Source organism: Oreochromis niloticus, linkage group LG15, assembly GCF_001858045.2.
Source record: "Oreochromis niloticus isolate F11D_XX linkage group LG15, O_niloticus_UMD_NMBU, whole genome shotgun sequence".
Classification (NCBI taxonomy): domain Eukaryota; kingdom Metazoa; phylum Chordata; class Actinopteri; order Cichliformes; family Cichlidae; genus Oreochromis; species Oreochromis niloticus.
Window position 1 is genome coordinate 38,977,232 of NC_031980.2, and position 14,531 is coordinate 38,991,762.

General features: G+C 38.6%; 2 protein-coding genes across 5 annotated transcripts in view; both read right to left on the minus strand.

Moving 5' to 3' along the window:
• Positions 1-14,531, minus strand: part of LOC102079947 (NLR family CARD domain-containing protein 3-like) — a 51,667-nt gene that overhangs the window by 21,276 nt on the left and 15,860 nt on the right. The window lies entirely within an intron of this gene.
• LOC109199358 (uncharacterized) lies at positions 970-8,501 on the minus strand. 3 transcript variants are annotated; one of them, XR_002059781.2, is made up of 7 exons: positions 8,185-8,501; positions 7,510-7,539; positions 6,062-6,165; positions 3,213-4,189; positions 2,790-2,942; positions 2,525-2,617; positions 970-1,906 (listed from the first exon to the last, which is right to left on the minus strand). XR_002059781.2 is itself a non-coding variant. In XM_019354678.2 (7 exons), the coding sequence occupies exons 4-7, from the start codon at positions 3,252-3,254 to the stop codon at positions 1,589-1,591; spliced, it is 606 nt and encodes a 201-aa protein (XP_019210223.1). In that variant the 5' UTR covers positions 3,255-4,189; positions 6,062-6,138; positions 7,510-7,539; positions 8,185-8,499; the 3' UTR covers positions 970-1,588. The 3 variants fall into 3 exon arrangements, 1 of the variants encoding a protein (XP_019210223.1); XR_003214125.1 differs by having other exon boundaries at positions 6,062-6,138; positions 8,185-8,500; XM_019354678.2 differs by having other exon boundaries at positions 6,062-6,138; positions 8,185-8,499.

A 14,531-nucleotide genomic window follows, 5' to 3' on the forward strand; every position in this document is an offset into this window, starting at 1 on the left:
CGAAGGTTGGATCTGATATGAGGCGAACAGAAGACCAGTCTAAAAAGGTAGGCACAAACCTGTTCAATAAGCAAATTTGTGCATATTAGCTGAATTCTAAATTATCTGTTCGCTGAGTAGATGATCTTAACTATCAAATTGGCTCAGTAGTGGTAAAACTAAATTCTTGAGAATAAAGTAAAGTTTTGAAGTAATGAAAGTGAAACTTTAAAGTAAGGTTGTGTTCAAGGTCGACTCGTAGAAGACAGTACTGAGATAAAAGTAACATGAGATGTTATGAGGAAATAAGAGAGAAAAGAGACCGATGTGTGATTAAAGGATAAGAGAATATAAGAGTTATTGGTCAGTTTATGGTTCAATAAGTGTTTAGTCACGGAATTGAAGAATTCCCTCCCTACACTCTTAACCCGAATTAGTTGACTTTACTCGCAAATTGCGAGGAAACCCGTTGCCTTATACCACTTTAGTTTTTACACAAGCTGAAACTAAATACGTTTAGTTTAACTAACATGGAATGTTAAGTTTTTACACAAGCTGAAACTAAATAGGTTTAGTTTGACCAACTTGGAATCATAAGTTTTTACACAAGCTGAAACTAAATATTTTTAGTTTTATTAACATGGAATACTACGTTTTTACACAAGCTGAAACTAAATAGGTTTAGTTTAACTAACATGGAATGTTAAGTTTTTACACAAGCTAAAACTAAATATTTTTAGTTTTATTAACATGGAATACTACGTTTTTACACAAGCTGAAACTAAATACTTTTAGCTGTATTAATATAACATGAATTTTCATATTCATATTTTTTTGTGTAGTCAGAATTATTGAATAACAAGATATTACTTGTTACTGGTACTTACTAAAAAAATTAGATTGTATTTTCCTCTAACAAAATAACTTTTTTATGAATTATAAAAAACATTGTTACAATGAAGTTGGATAGGAAAAAAAACAAAATCTTCAAATGCTCCAATGCATTTTATTTTTAAGAAAAAGCCACAACAAAGCCAATGTTAATTTGTCTGTGTGGTAGTTGAATGTGTGTGTGTTTGTGTGGTAGTTGAATGTGTGTGTGTTTGTGTGGTAGTTGAATGTGTGTGTGTTTGTGTGGTAGTTGAATGTGTGTGTGTTGTGTGGTAGGTGAATGTAACAACCAACAAAAAACAGAATTCCCAAAAATTCCCTGTTACAAACAGGATCTGCACCATCTGCCTACATTAAGGCAGGTCAACAGACATACTAACAAAGACTTTCTAATTAGAACAATATCCAACTCCATCTACAAAGACTTATGATGCAACAACTTAAACAATGTCTGTCTTTCAGGTACAACTCTTCAATTTTTACTTTCACGTCACATGCTTCTGCTCACTTCTAAAGCATCTAAGTGTGTGTGTGTGTGTGTTTGTGTGTATAGAAGTTTATGTGTAGTGTTTTTTGTTTGTAGGTGTTGTATGGGACTGTTCTGACTGGGTGCTGAATGTGTCTGTTTCTGCGTTTTGTGCCTTTTTGTTGGGCTGTTTTACAGAACCAAAAAGGTGAGGAAAAAAAACAAACATGTCACAGTAGAGATGACATCACTTTACATTGTAAGCTGATTTTTCAAAGATTGTATCTTTGGCTTTAGGTCAGTGTGGCCTAATGAGAGCAAAATCTGTTGGATGAACAGAAAGGTCAGCTTCATACTTTTAGGATAGTTAAGATGGAGTGCATACGTGAGTCCAAACAGAATGCACATTGCTTTAGGCAGATCTTGGATGTTTTCCATCACGACTTCTCCCTCAATGATAATTTTCAACAAGGTTGGACTTGGATGCTGGGCAGATGTGAGCACAGCCTCTTCACGCTCAGTGAGAAGAATCCCGATGTCAAGGTCACGGAAAAAATCAGCATCTGATTCCTTGTAAAACAAAAGTACATAATCATTAGAATACTCGTTACAAAAATAAACTTCAATCATGATACCATGAGAGTGTCATAGTGAAATGTAAAAGAAAAGAGTGGAATAGAGGCTTCGGGAACACTTGGAAGTGCTATAAAACAATCTTCATAAGTAGATTGACAGGGTTATTGAAACAAAAAACAACAACCAACCAACCAGCGTTTAAATATGCAGCATAATATAGGAAGGAACGTCGATACACCAATCAAAATGTAGGGGTGGTACCTTCAATTTAATTGGGTCAAAAGCAATTTGAACTGGATCAGTATAAGTGATTTTTCAGACTTGATCCGGTTCTAATTCCATTCTAATTGTGTTAATTACTTCCTTTTATACTTAGACATTCTTTCTTTGCATTCCTTTTGATATTTTATTTTTCATATTATTTTTCTTTTGTTCTTTTTTCCAAATATATTTTGTGCATTTCCAGGTTGATTATTGTTTCCTATAACCTCAAAGCGTTTTATTTACTGCAGGCGTCTGTCCAATCAACTCTTGACCTTCTCTGTGCACCTTGCATGTGGGTGAAGCTGTGCCAGGAGACGTTTGGCTAAAAGAACACAAGAGTGTACTTACAAAGCCTGCTTTGAAGAAGGTTGAAGGATTGTCCCCCAGGATGATTGGAAGCCCTCTGAGCACCTGTGTCCGGATTGCAGTTGGGTCAGTAGTCTTTGGGAATGAAACAGAATAACAAATTAGACGACTAAAATAAAACAAAATAACTTATCAGTAAGAAAGCTACTGATCAACAATAAACTGAATTACACAAACTATAGACTGGGACTATGATGTTTGTAAAACCTGTAAAGAACAATACTAAACATAATTTGTATGAACTTACATTGGTCTGTTGTGAAATCTGAGTCAACAACTGTCCAACATTCCCTCTCTTGGAACGAAATAACTCAAGGAAACGAGGACTGTGCCGATCGATGTTCTCATAAAATTCCTGCTTGAGGTTCTTGCCCACAATCCTGCTGAACTCCATGAACACCTGAAAAATACAGAAAGAGAGAGAGAGTAAAAAAAAAGCACTTAACATAACCAACCTGTACAAGACAAGCCATCTGCAAAGTAGAGCTGGAGAAACAGCCATGAATGTCATTTTTGTGGAATTTTAAGTTTTGATGTTTCTATGTATAAACGACATGCTCCACATTAAAGTCATCCATGTTTTCCTTAAAGGGGTCAAAAGAAATCGACATCTAGGCACATTATATAAAACACAGATAGTTATTAGTTATCTTTGCTTTTGTGAACATACCTGATCTTCTGTGAAGAGGGCAGGCCAGCGTTTCACCATCATGTTTATGGGGGTTCAGAGTCCACAACCTCTTTTCTTCTCAAAGCAAAAGTCTGATCCATCTTTTGTTTTACAAGAAGTCCATTTGGGGTTCTCTTCTGCATTTCATCAGCCAAGTCCTTACGGGCCTCTTCCAGGGCAGCTTGATCAAATCCATCCGGAAAGTTGGGCAAGTAGTTGATTTCACCTTTCTTTGCCTTTTTTATCCGCTTGTTTGCTGGTTGTCCATCTGATGAATGCCTTCCCCGCTTACCGGCATTTACTGCAACATCAAGGCATCCTGATTGCCTGCGCTTTGTTCTATAATTTCCCATTTTATGCTTTAGACTATTTTTCCAACCACAACAGCGAGTGACAGAGCCTCGCTCCTGGAGACAGGGGTGTTTGTTTATCAGTGCTGTTGCAACACTTTCAAACTGAGCAGCAGTTGGGTATGCTGTGTAGCTATACATGCTTTCTGCCAGTCTCTCTAGTATCTCATGTTTCAGCTCTTTTGAGACCTTAAGGTGTGTTCCTTCACTCATAAACAGCAAATCTGCTTGCCTCAGTCTATACTCCACATCAACAGAAAATGTTGGAATGTCAAAAAATTCTGGCCATGGTTCACGTCGATCCTGAGGTGAATGTGAGAGTATCTCTGTATCTGCAGTACTTGTGTCGCTAAAGACGTCATCAGATGAGACAGGCACCAGGTCAAAGACAGGCAGGACTTTAATGGTTGGTTTTTCTGGAAGTTCTTGAAGATCTGTTAGATTACATAGTTCATTATTGAATTCAGGGTCTTGGAATTGGAGACTGAAGTTGTATTGAAGTCCCAGTGACTCTCGAAGCTTGGTTATCAAGTCTTTTACTGTAGAAGGCCTTGAATGTAGGATGACTTTCCTTATATCTGCCTCTGTTAGAATGACTCTCATGGTCATTTTCTGGTTTGCAGTCATCTTGGAAATAGAAACAACAATTAGAATATAACTTTACATATAAAAAAAGGAATTTAACGGCTAAACAATCACTATGTGCATCACAAAAATAGTTGATTAATGCATTTGTTGCCTAAATTCAGTACACTTTTTTTTCCTTCAGAAGAAACATCACTATGAAAATATTAAGATAACTTAAATGATAGAAGTGTTTATGATTTCAAGTCAAAATATTTGAGAGCATCATACTGGGCTTTGGAAAACACTGAACAAGCTGAACTATCACCAACACAGAAACAAGTTATGAGTACTATCCAGAGGGGAAAAAACTATGGATGTCCATGAGATTGAAGTTGTACATCCAATAAATGTGTGTTGTTTTTGTTGGTGTTGCTTGTGTCTGTGTGGTACATGACTTTGTTGTTTGTCTTGGTGTTCTATGTAAGATAAGAAAATTATGATTTATCCTGAGATTTAAGTGGTAATTCCATTTTTTAGTCTATTTCTATAGAAGCCCCCCTACTCAAATGTACAAGAAAACATTTACTAAAATAGTCAGACATTTATGAAAAAATATAAAACCCTTCTCAGACTGTATTATTATATATTTCATCATGAGCTCTAAAATTAGACAAAAAACCTTACAGTCTAGACTGATTGCAGAAACCACACTTTTGCTTTTTAGCATATAATATGACGCTTGAGGGTCACTACTAAATGTTGACCATATGTGTATGCTGGAAGAGGGAACACATCATTTAGATCTTTCAGCTGCACCACACACAGAGAGGGGTTCCTGCTGTCACAGATGAGTTCAAAAGACCTCAGATGCTCGTGGTACCAAGCAGTCATCTCATTACAAATAAACAGGATCTCGGTGTTGAGTGCCACTATCTGTTTGATCTGCCTAAATGAAGGTAGCCCAGCGCATGAACCAACAGAGACTATCATGCCAGAACGATATGTAACTCCATCTACAGAGACTGATGATGCAACAAGCACTGATGTGAGCTGAGGAACTTTCCGGCAGAAAACCTGTTGGACATCCTCAGGATAAGATCTGATTGATGCTGTAGTGACCTTGTCCATTTCAACTGATGGCCTGAAAAATGAACTTGTGTCCAAATAGTAAGCCATCATTTTCTGATGCTTAACAGCCAATGTCAGAGCTACATTTTTGAAGTTGTGGGCATTACGTATGACCCGTTTGAAGAATTTGTGTTTCCCCTCAAATCGCATTGTCCAAACGTCTGAAAGGGGACCAAATGCTTTGATCAGCTCGGGGTAATGCTCGAGGTAGTGATGTTTTGGCCGTAATCTAAAATCTGGGAATGTTGTTTGCAACAATTCTCTGTGTTCTGACACTTTGCAGTCAAGGAAATGTACTGACTCTTCAGTGTGCTTTGTTGCAACAGCCAACTCAACAATCTCTTTTAGGAGCAGTAAAATGTTCCATGCATCGTCTCCCTCAGGGACTTTATGGCCAATGATAAGTGGGAGCAGCCTAAGTAGAGCCCAGTTCTCATGGCCATTGCCACCAATGGTCCCTTTGGTAGAGAAGCTGTGGGAAATTGGCTGAGGCTGGTCAGTTTTGTCATCAAAGGCATATTCAAAAGCTTTTATAGCATAGTTCAGTGTGTCTATGGTAAAATATTTTTTAGAAATCATGTTTGAAATGCAGAGTGATAGCTCAACAGGAACAATCCCTTCCAAAAGGTCATGGAGGATGTCGGGGGGATACCCATGGACAACGTGAAAATGCTCCAGACCATCAGTCAGTACACACTCTCCTTTAACACCATATTGTTTTGCCTTAGTAGGATCCTGCTTTACCTCCTGCACCTGCTGATTGTGAGCATCAATAGTGCGGGGTTCAAAAGCACCTGAATTTACCTCTTTGGCTTGCATCTCGTCCCTTGTTGCCATGCAGAACCTGCAGAATCTGTCCACCGTAAAGCTTTCGAAGAATCCTGCCAGAGAATGAGCAGCCAGGTTATCTGCAGCCACATATACAACTGTCCCTTTAACACATTCTCCCAACTTCTCAACATAGACACCATGTTGCTCCAAAGAAGCTAGATCTTGAATGAGTGGGTGGAGAATTTTTGCATAGCCAAATTCTTTCACATAAGAGGCTTTACACAAGACAGCAAGCTGGATGGAGTGGAGTGTGGATCTGTACTTTGATGGGACATTAGCTATCACCCAATACACTGCACTCATTTTGTGTTTCTTTCTAGATGTTCCCAAAGGGTTGGACACTTCAAAATCATCTGTATATAGTCCAACAGCGATTTTGAATTCATCCCCTTTAAGGAGGTCATTTTCATTACAGTATGTACCATCTCTGTATGAACTGTACTCATGTTGCACATGCTTTTGGATGGAAAGAGCTTTATCCAAAATGTCTGCCCTACTCAACATCTTCTGTAGCATTGGATGCAAAGGTACATATACAGCACTACATTTTTTTCCTCTTTCAATAAGGTACTCTACTGGTTTAACCTCTGTAAAGTTTTTATTCACATATGCTGCTCTCCTTTTTGTAGTTGATAAGGGGCCATTCTTGCCACAGAATTTCATCATTACATTACCCTTTTCAGCAGCCCTTACTAATTCTTCCACAACAGAATCTTCCACATTTGTATGTGGTTTGAGAATTTCCTTGACTGCATTATGCAGCAGTGGCTGGGCTAGTTCACAAATCTGTAGCAGCTGTTTTATAACTTCTTGTACTGTATTTTCTGGAATGTGTAGCACTGTTTGCATCTTTAAAAAAAGAGCAGCAAGATTGTGCTCCAGCTGTTTTTCTAAATCATGAAGATCTTCATTGGTAGAGTCCTCATTGTCTTCCGATTCGGAGGTGTCATTGGGAGGCTCGTGATATTCTTGTGCCATTTCATTAGTTACATTACCAGCAACAATTTCCGGCCTGAACATCCTCCAGTCGAGTGTTCTGTGCTCTTTACTTCTGTGTGCATTAAATGTAGAATACACACTGGTGTGAAAGTTGCAGCCATTAAATGGACACTGGACTCTGTGATTTACCTTCAAATGTGTACTGCGCAAGTGAGTGAGGAAGACTGCTTCTGTGCAGGGTGCAGAAAAGTCACATGACTGACACTGAAAGGTTACTTGTGCAGTATATATTGGCTGTGGAACCTGGGTTTTTTGGTGGATCTTTGCTAAGTGAACCTTGAGTGCATTCATGGAGTTGAATGTGCACACACATTCTTGGTGTAAGCAGGGAAATGGGGCTGTTCTTCCATAGTTTCCGTGTTTTAACCGGTAATGTTTTAAAAGGTAACCCCTTTTCTCACACATAAACTCACAATACTTACACTTCCACAGCATCTTCACAACACAAGGATCTGTAAAACATAAAACAAGAAAACTATCAGACCAAAATAATATTGCTGTATAACACAAAAAAGTAATAGAACCAAAATATATGTGTTACCATAAAACTGGCACGTAAATAGGTAAGAGAGAGTGAGGGAGAACGAGAACAGAGTTCCTACAGGTTAGTTAGTCTTTTTAAGACCTTTTATGTTAAAAATGAAAGGTGGCAGTATGTGTAAAAGTTGATAACAAGCCAAGCAGAGTTGTGAAAAATTAAAGAACACTTCAGAAGGCCACAAGAAAGTTTGTCTAACAATGTTGTTTTTTAACGTTGTTACATTTTTTTAATGTTAATCATTTCTCTAAGACATCGTGTTCTGAGTTTCTGACCTGGGTCATCATAGTGTTCTAAATCGTTGATTCAGCAAATATAAACTTATGTTACCCTATATATCAAAGTAATTGTGGTTGACAAATTAAACTGACTAAATCTAACTTTATTATTCTGCTGACAATAATAGATGGACTCTAGCTAGCAATAAGTAGCCTATATATTACCGATATGCACCAAGTTTAAACCGTACAGTAAGTGACAGCGTCAAAAAATACCTCCAAGCTTTTTGGTGTTGCATGTTCCAACAAAGATATTTATACTACTTATTTTACATACTAACCGTTCAAGGCGTTCAATGCTGCTGAGAAAATGTCGGCAACAGTCTGCTTTCTTCCCTCCCGCAGAGTCCGCGTTGAATCCGTTGCAGAGGCCTTGTGGGGCGCCCAGTGAAGTTTTGAATTAGGCCCCTCCCCTTTGTTATAAAACTAAACACACCAAGTTAATTCTACTAAACCGGATTAGTGGCACTTACTATTTCAGCTAAAAAGTACAATTAACTAATGTTGTTTAGTAATGATAGCAGGTTTTTACAAAACATAACAGTATAAGTAATGATCACTCAGAAGTTTAACTAGAAACAAAATCTGGGTTTACAGTGTAGGAAAGACGTTTCTAGGTGGTCCAGGGGACCTTACTCAGGTGGCGCTGCTGAGAGTTGTGGCCTCAGAAATAGCTAATGGTCAGAAGATCATTTTGAGAAACACTTATTTGTGAGTAAAAAGAGTAATTTCGGACGAGGAAGTCCGACAGAAAACACCTGGTGCTGTCAGGATGTTTAAGTGACACAGAAGTTCAGAAAATCGAGTCAGAAATGGTTTTGTGGCTCTTGGTAAAATGATTTTGAAGGAAAATCAGTGTTTATTGTGCTGAAGTAACAGATCCGGTGCGGTCTGACAGGAAGAATCAGCTGTACATTTCTGAGTGTGCAGCGTTGTTGATATTAACAGATCCGGCGTGGTCTGAGGAAAAGAAATAAATCGGTGAATGGTTGATATACTTACATGAATTTTGGTAAATGATCCAGGAAGAATTGCCCTGGGTCTGTGTGTGTGTTGTTCAGTAACAACATGCGCAGTTAAATTGGGCGCTGTCTACTTCCGATGAGTTCAATGAAAAGGACACCTTGAGCTGGACAAGGTGTTTAACTGACTCAGGATTTCAGAGAATCGAGTCAGCTGTGATCTTGAGTTCTAATGGTAAATTGATTTTAAAGGAAAATCAATGTTTACCATGTTGAAGTAATTCTGAAGATATTACTAGATGTGCTGTGATACAAGTGAAGAATAAGTTGTGTACACGTGGACAGACAATTGTGTTGAGATTGATGGATCGGCTGCGGTCCATCTGATAAGTTAATACTGGGTAAACTGAGACAAGAAACTGTTTTTAAATCTTCACTGGCGGCAGTGATATACATGTGCTGAAAATTACTGGACCCAGCGAGGTCCATGTGATGAAGTTCTTGGGCAGATAAATGACAGAAACAGTTTCTGAATTTTGAGGAGAATTCTGAAGCACTGAGGCTGAATTTTCTCTGTGCTTGGTGCGCTGTGTGGACTTATATCAGAGTTATAAGTCCAAAGGTTATGACCTGGAGGTCATTCATTGTGTTTAAAGAAGAAAAGGATATTTAATGTCATATTTTGTGTAAATTGAGGAAAACTCACCATATATGTTCACCTTTTCTTCGTCTGAAGGGACACAGACATTAACACACACACACAGTTCTTGGGTGTGAGTTACTTCCTCTTTTAATTTTAAACTGCGACACATGTGTTCATTGAACTAGAACTTCAGCAGTGAATGAGACAGGATTTAGATGAGGCCTAGTTCTGGTAAAGTAAAAGATTATGTTCAAAGTTTTGTGCCCTGGAGGCCAAGAGTTGTGTATAGAGAAGAACATGACTTAGAAAAGGACATTTAAGGTCACATTTTGTCTAAGATGGGGAGAGTTGTCCCATATGTGTTTATTTCTCTTCTCTTTTAAGGGGACATACGCACTCAACTGGGTGTTGTCTACTTCCTCTTTCTGATTCTAAAAAGCATGTTTGATAAAATACTCTTAGGAAAGCGTATTTTGAGTGATTCTAAGTGTGTGAATATTGTGAGTACATGATTTGAATGATCCTGTGTGATTTGTACAAAATAATAAATAAGTAATAATAACACTACGAAGGTTCATAGCAGAGTGCGGGAGAAAGAGGAAGTCTGAAAGAAAAGTGTGTACGTCAAACAGGAAGTCTGATTATAGCTTGTGAGCTGGTGAGAGACGTTGCAACATGAAAACAGAGTGGGACTGTGTTGTTGGAGATTTTAAGGCCAAACAGGACACTGTGAAGAGAGGGACAGGGACCAGTCAGAGGTCAAGCCTGGACGAGTTTGAGTGCGAGAGTACAGGATATAATTGGATTGAAAATGGAAGCTAAATCATGGAGGTTTAGGACTGTCCACCACAAAAAAAAAAAAAGAAAGAAAAGAGAAAGACCGAGGAAAATAAATACATGAACTAACGATTAGATGAATGAATAGAAAACACACATACACAAATTGTTACATGTGAAATTATTTTTGGAAAGAATCAGAAGTGAGATAGTTTGAATCCACAGCTCAGTGAAAAGATGCATGAATTAAACCTGATTATAAAATAAAAAATGCAATGAAGAAACAGCTTACACTCACTGAACATTAACATGAATACATAAAAAATGCAATGAAGACACGCTTACACTTGTATACATGACATAATTGGTATTTTTGACCGGAAAGAGAGAGAAACGGGTCGTTTAAGCACTGATGATAATAATGAAAATGTCTCAGTTTGTTATTTTTAGGCACAAAGCAGACCTGGATCAATTTTCCACATGCAGCGGTCAGAAGAAAGTTATAGGTTAACATTATTAGAAACGTTCAGGCCAAGTTTTTGGTTGAAGTGTTTACAGCGCCATGTGTTACTGAACCTCACAAGCAAGCTCTCACTCCTGACTGAAGACAAGGAATGCAGCTCCAAAGAGCAATAACATGGATGAGAAAAAGAAATTAAAATCTCAAAAGCTCTTTGCCCAAAGATCAAACTTGCAGCATAACATCTCACAGTCCATGTCCACACTGGGGACGCTGCCCGAGAAGAATTCATCTCTGAGTAGCAGCCGCCCATCTGGTCTCAATGTCAACTCTCCTGATGTTAAGAAATTCAAATTGGGACACCAACGAACCGGCAGCTCTGACAGCAAGGTGTCTTTGGGTCTTTTCTCCCTGATGGGCCGCTCCAAGCAGAGCAACAGTGACCCGAACAACCTGTGCATTAACGGCAGCCATGTGTGCACAGAGGAGACCGAACCCAAGAGTGGATTCGGTCTCGGAAAGAGAACTGCCTGTTTTGGACTGTTGAAGTGAGAGAGGACAGCGGAGTAGGAGGTGAGAACACAGAGGAATGCTGTTATTTAATGTGGGAAATCAAAATTTGGGTTAGCAAATTTGGGAAAGAGAAAATTGGGAAGGAGTCTGAAACACTGCCAAAAGAAACATACAAACTCACACACACAAACAGAAAATGCATTAACCTTAGAATTACAAGAGAGCACATGAAGACTAGACAGCATGTTGAGCGTGTGAGTCTGTTTATCATCTTGTCCAAATCGCTTAGTGTGTAGTAGTTTTTAGAGAAGAAATTTAGAATTTAGTGATGATGGTGTGCAAATTGAGTGGTTTTTAACAAGATTTTCTGTGTATTGAGCAGGTGAAATTATGTCAGTTGACCTCAGACTGTCAGGATGCTGAAGAACCTGAGGCCACTGAAATATGATGTGGGGAAAATGAACAGAGAGAGTGATTTAAGTCTGACTTCAGACTATGTAAGTATTAGTTAAGTCAAAAGTAAGGCAAAACTTTTGTGGCCCTGAAGTTCTAATCCCAACAACATATTGATAGATTAATAAGCAAAATGTTCTGTGTTTAAGATTTTTGACGTTGTTGGTGTAGTGATGGGTTGATTCGATCAGTTTGCTTTGGGTTGTCTTGTTTTTTTAATAGAGGGAGTTTTATTAAACATGGACATGTCTAAGGGGCCCCATTATCTTTGTGACAGTGCACTTAGAGAAAACCTGTCAGGTGATTTTGTTTTGTGCTTTGATGAGCTACTAATCAGCTCTCTTTTTTCTCATTTTTGTTCTAAGCAGGCCTGCAACAGTGAATAACAGTGCTGTAAATAATTTCTTGGAGAACAAATATAAGGTGGGCTTTCCAGATTACAATGGGCGGAGGAGAAGGCTACCTGTGGGGACCTGATCAGATTGAAAGTCCCTGTCTAAAAGGTTGGACCGCGAGCCAATCCAGTCCAAAAGCATAAAGAACTAGTTTCCTAGAAAACAAAAATAAAACAAATGAATGAGCTCATGTTGCTGAGGGTGGAGAATCTGATTATTTGCGTGGGAATCTCCACTATCAGCAATACCTGGTGTGAATGCGTGAGAATGAATCTGTGTAAATGGACGGTGACTGGACGGACGATGTGGACTAAAGGTTGGACCGACTGGACACTCAGATAAAGACTGGACTAAGGTTAAACACATGACTGATAACTGTTCTGTTTTAAGTTTTCTTTCTTATAACAGAGATTGGATCATCAGTGGGGAAAACTGAGTATGAAATGTGAAGTTCGGGTTAACACACAGGTTTTGTTTCTAGGAAGTTCCAAGGATGCAGGGTCTGGACGGAGCCAGGAGTTTGAAAAGATTTGACATGATGATTAAATTGATTTCATTCCTTAAACACAGGTTTGCAGGGCCGGAGTAGATATACCTGAGAGGAGGATTGCTGAGGTGTTTTGAGAAATGATACGACTAACCTTTTTCTTTTAATTTCCTAAGCTCGGGTGAAGCATTTTGAGTTTGTGACACATAAGATGTGTCACAAAAGGGGGATTTAAGGTTTAATTTTAAATGGGTTTTAGGATCATTTTATGACTTTTGGGGTTTTTTGATAATTTAGATATGGTAAAACTGAGGCAGAAATTGTTATTTTCATGTTCTTTTTGATTTCTAGAATAAGTGGTTATAATGCAGGCTTACACATACAGATATTACATAGATTTATTTCTAGGGTAGAGGTGAAACACAGTTTGCTTTGTCTTTGTGTAGGAACTGGTGACGCAGAAGCTGTAAAGATAGACATGCCATGAATAAGTTGATAGGAAACATGTTGAGACAGCCATATAGGGCAAATGTGGTATGTGTGTTGAAAAGAGGAAGTAAGTTTTGTACAGGACGTGCTTGAGATGATCAGATGAGAGAAGGAGAGAGCTTTTTAAGAGGGTGTTAAAAGTGTTGCTTACCCAAATGAATAACATTGAAGATTATATACGTAGAAGTGATTTTTATACACATTGCGATTGTGCTCATGAAGGAGTTGATGCCCAGTCTATTGAAGGTTTTAAGCTTTGTTAGGCGCGATGTCCAGACAATCTATTGTGTAAGTGACTTGAAGCATAGAAGGATAAACCGCATACACGCTTACAAACACATAGAATCCGTAAACCTGCCAGGCCAAAGGCCTGAAACTCATTTAGCTTCTAACTGCATTTTAGTCTACTTGGTAGCAGATGACAGGAGATTAGGTAAAGAAGAGCATCCGCCTCAGGGACCATGTAGGCTTGAAACTTACTGCCTTGTATGGAAGGTGTGATAGAAAGAGGAACCTCTCTGTCTAATTTTAGGGGTTTAAGATTGACCATTTACTGTAACTGATGCATATTATGTTCATTTGGGACGCATGAAGGGGCGTAACCCTGATGAATGAAACCATTCTGACTTGAGTTGTTTGGAGAAGATCTCTGTCTGTTTTTATGCTCAGATGGTGATGGTTTATATCTTACCCTGGGTGTGTTTAATAAAACTAAAAGTGTTGCTCACACACATGAAGAGCATTGAGATTAAGTAAAGTTAATATAAAGGACAGAGCCCAGAACATGATATTGTGAGCCAACTTTGAATGATTAAAGGAACATTAGATGAACACAGTAGATTAGTGAGGTGTAGCAGAGAGAGGCTTTTTGTTTCCTATCCTTTACAGGAGAAGATTTCAGGACCACAGCGACCACAGGGGTGGCAAGAATCCTAGAAGCCCGAGACCGAACGGAACCAACCAGAGAAAGGAGAAGAACAGAGCACAAAGACACCTAGTTGTTTACATTGCAAAGAAGATCAAAAGCTTGTTAGACACAGGTTATAATGGGAGCATAAAAGTAATGAGAGGGACTTTACGAATAGCTGCAGGATTTTTATGTTATGTAAATTGCCCAAACACAGTGCGCTACCCGTTAAAGGGGGCGAAGAAATCAGGCCTAAGCTTTAAAGATGAAACGGGTTAACTCTATAGAGGATGTTTCCAAAGGTTGAGAAAATAATGTAGGACCTTTTACCAGGAAAAAGCTAAATGTATCTTTTGGACTTTACAGTGTGCACTGAGGGAAGTCAGGAATAGTTTTAAACTGGGATTCTAGTTGAAAAGGGGGTGAAAGAATTAGAGTTAGGGCAGCTCACAGCCCGGCGTAAACGCAAGGTGCTGTCACACAGCTTAAGTTATTTGTTTGATTTATTTTTATGACAAAATAACAAGGAAACATTGAAAACA

Excerpts from the sequence above, each read along its gene's own strand:
- LOC109199358 (XM_019354678.2), bottom strand. The coding sequence starts at position 3,254 with ATGATGGTGAAACGCTGGCCTGCCCTCTTCACAGAAGATCAG. Across the intron at positions 2,943-3,212 it reads CCCTCTTCACAGAAGATCAG|GTGTTCATGGAGTTCAGCAG; the intron begins GTATGTTCACAA and ends TGTATTTTTCAG. Across the intron at positions 1,907-2,524 it reads CCTTCTTCAAAGCAGGCTTT|GAATCAGATGCTGATTTTTT; the intron begins GTAAGTACACTC and ends TTGTTTTACAAG.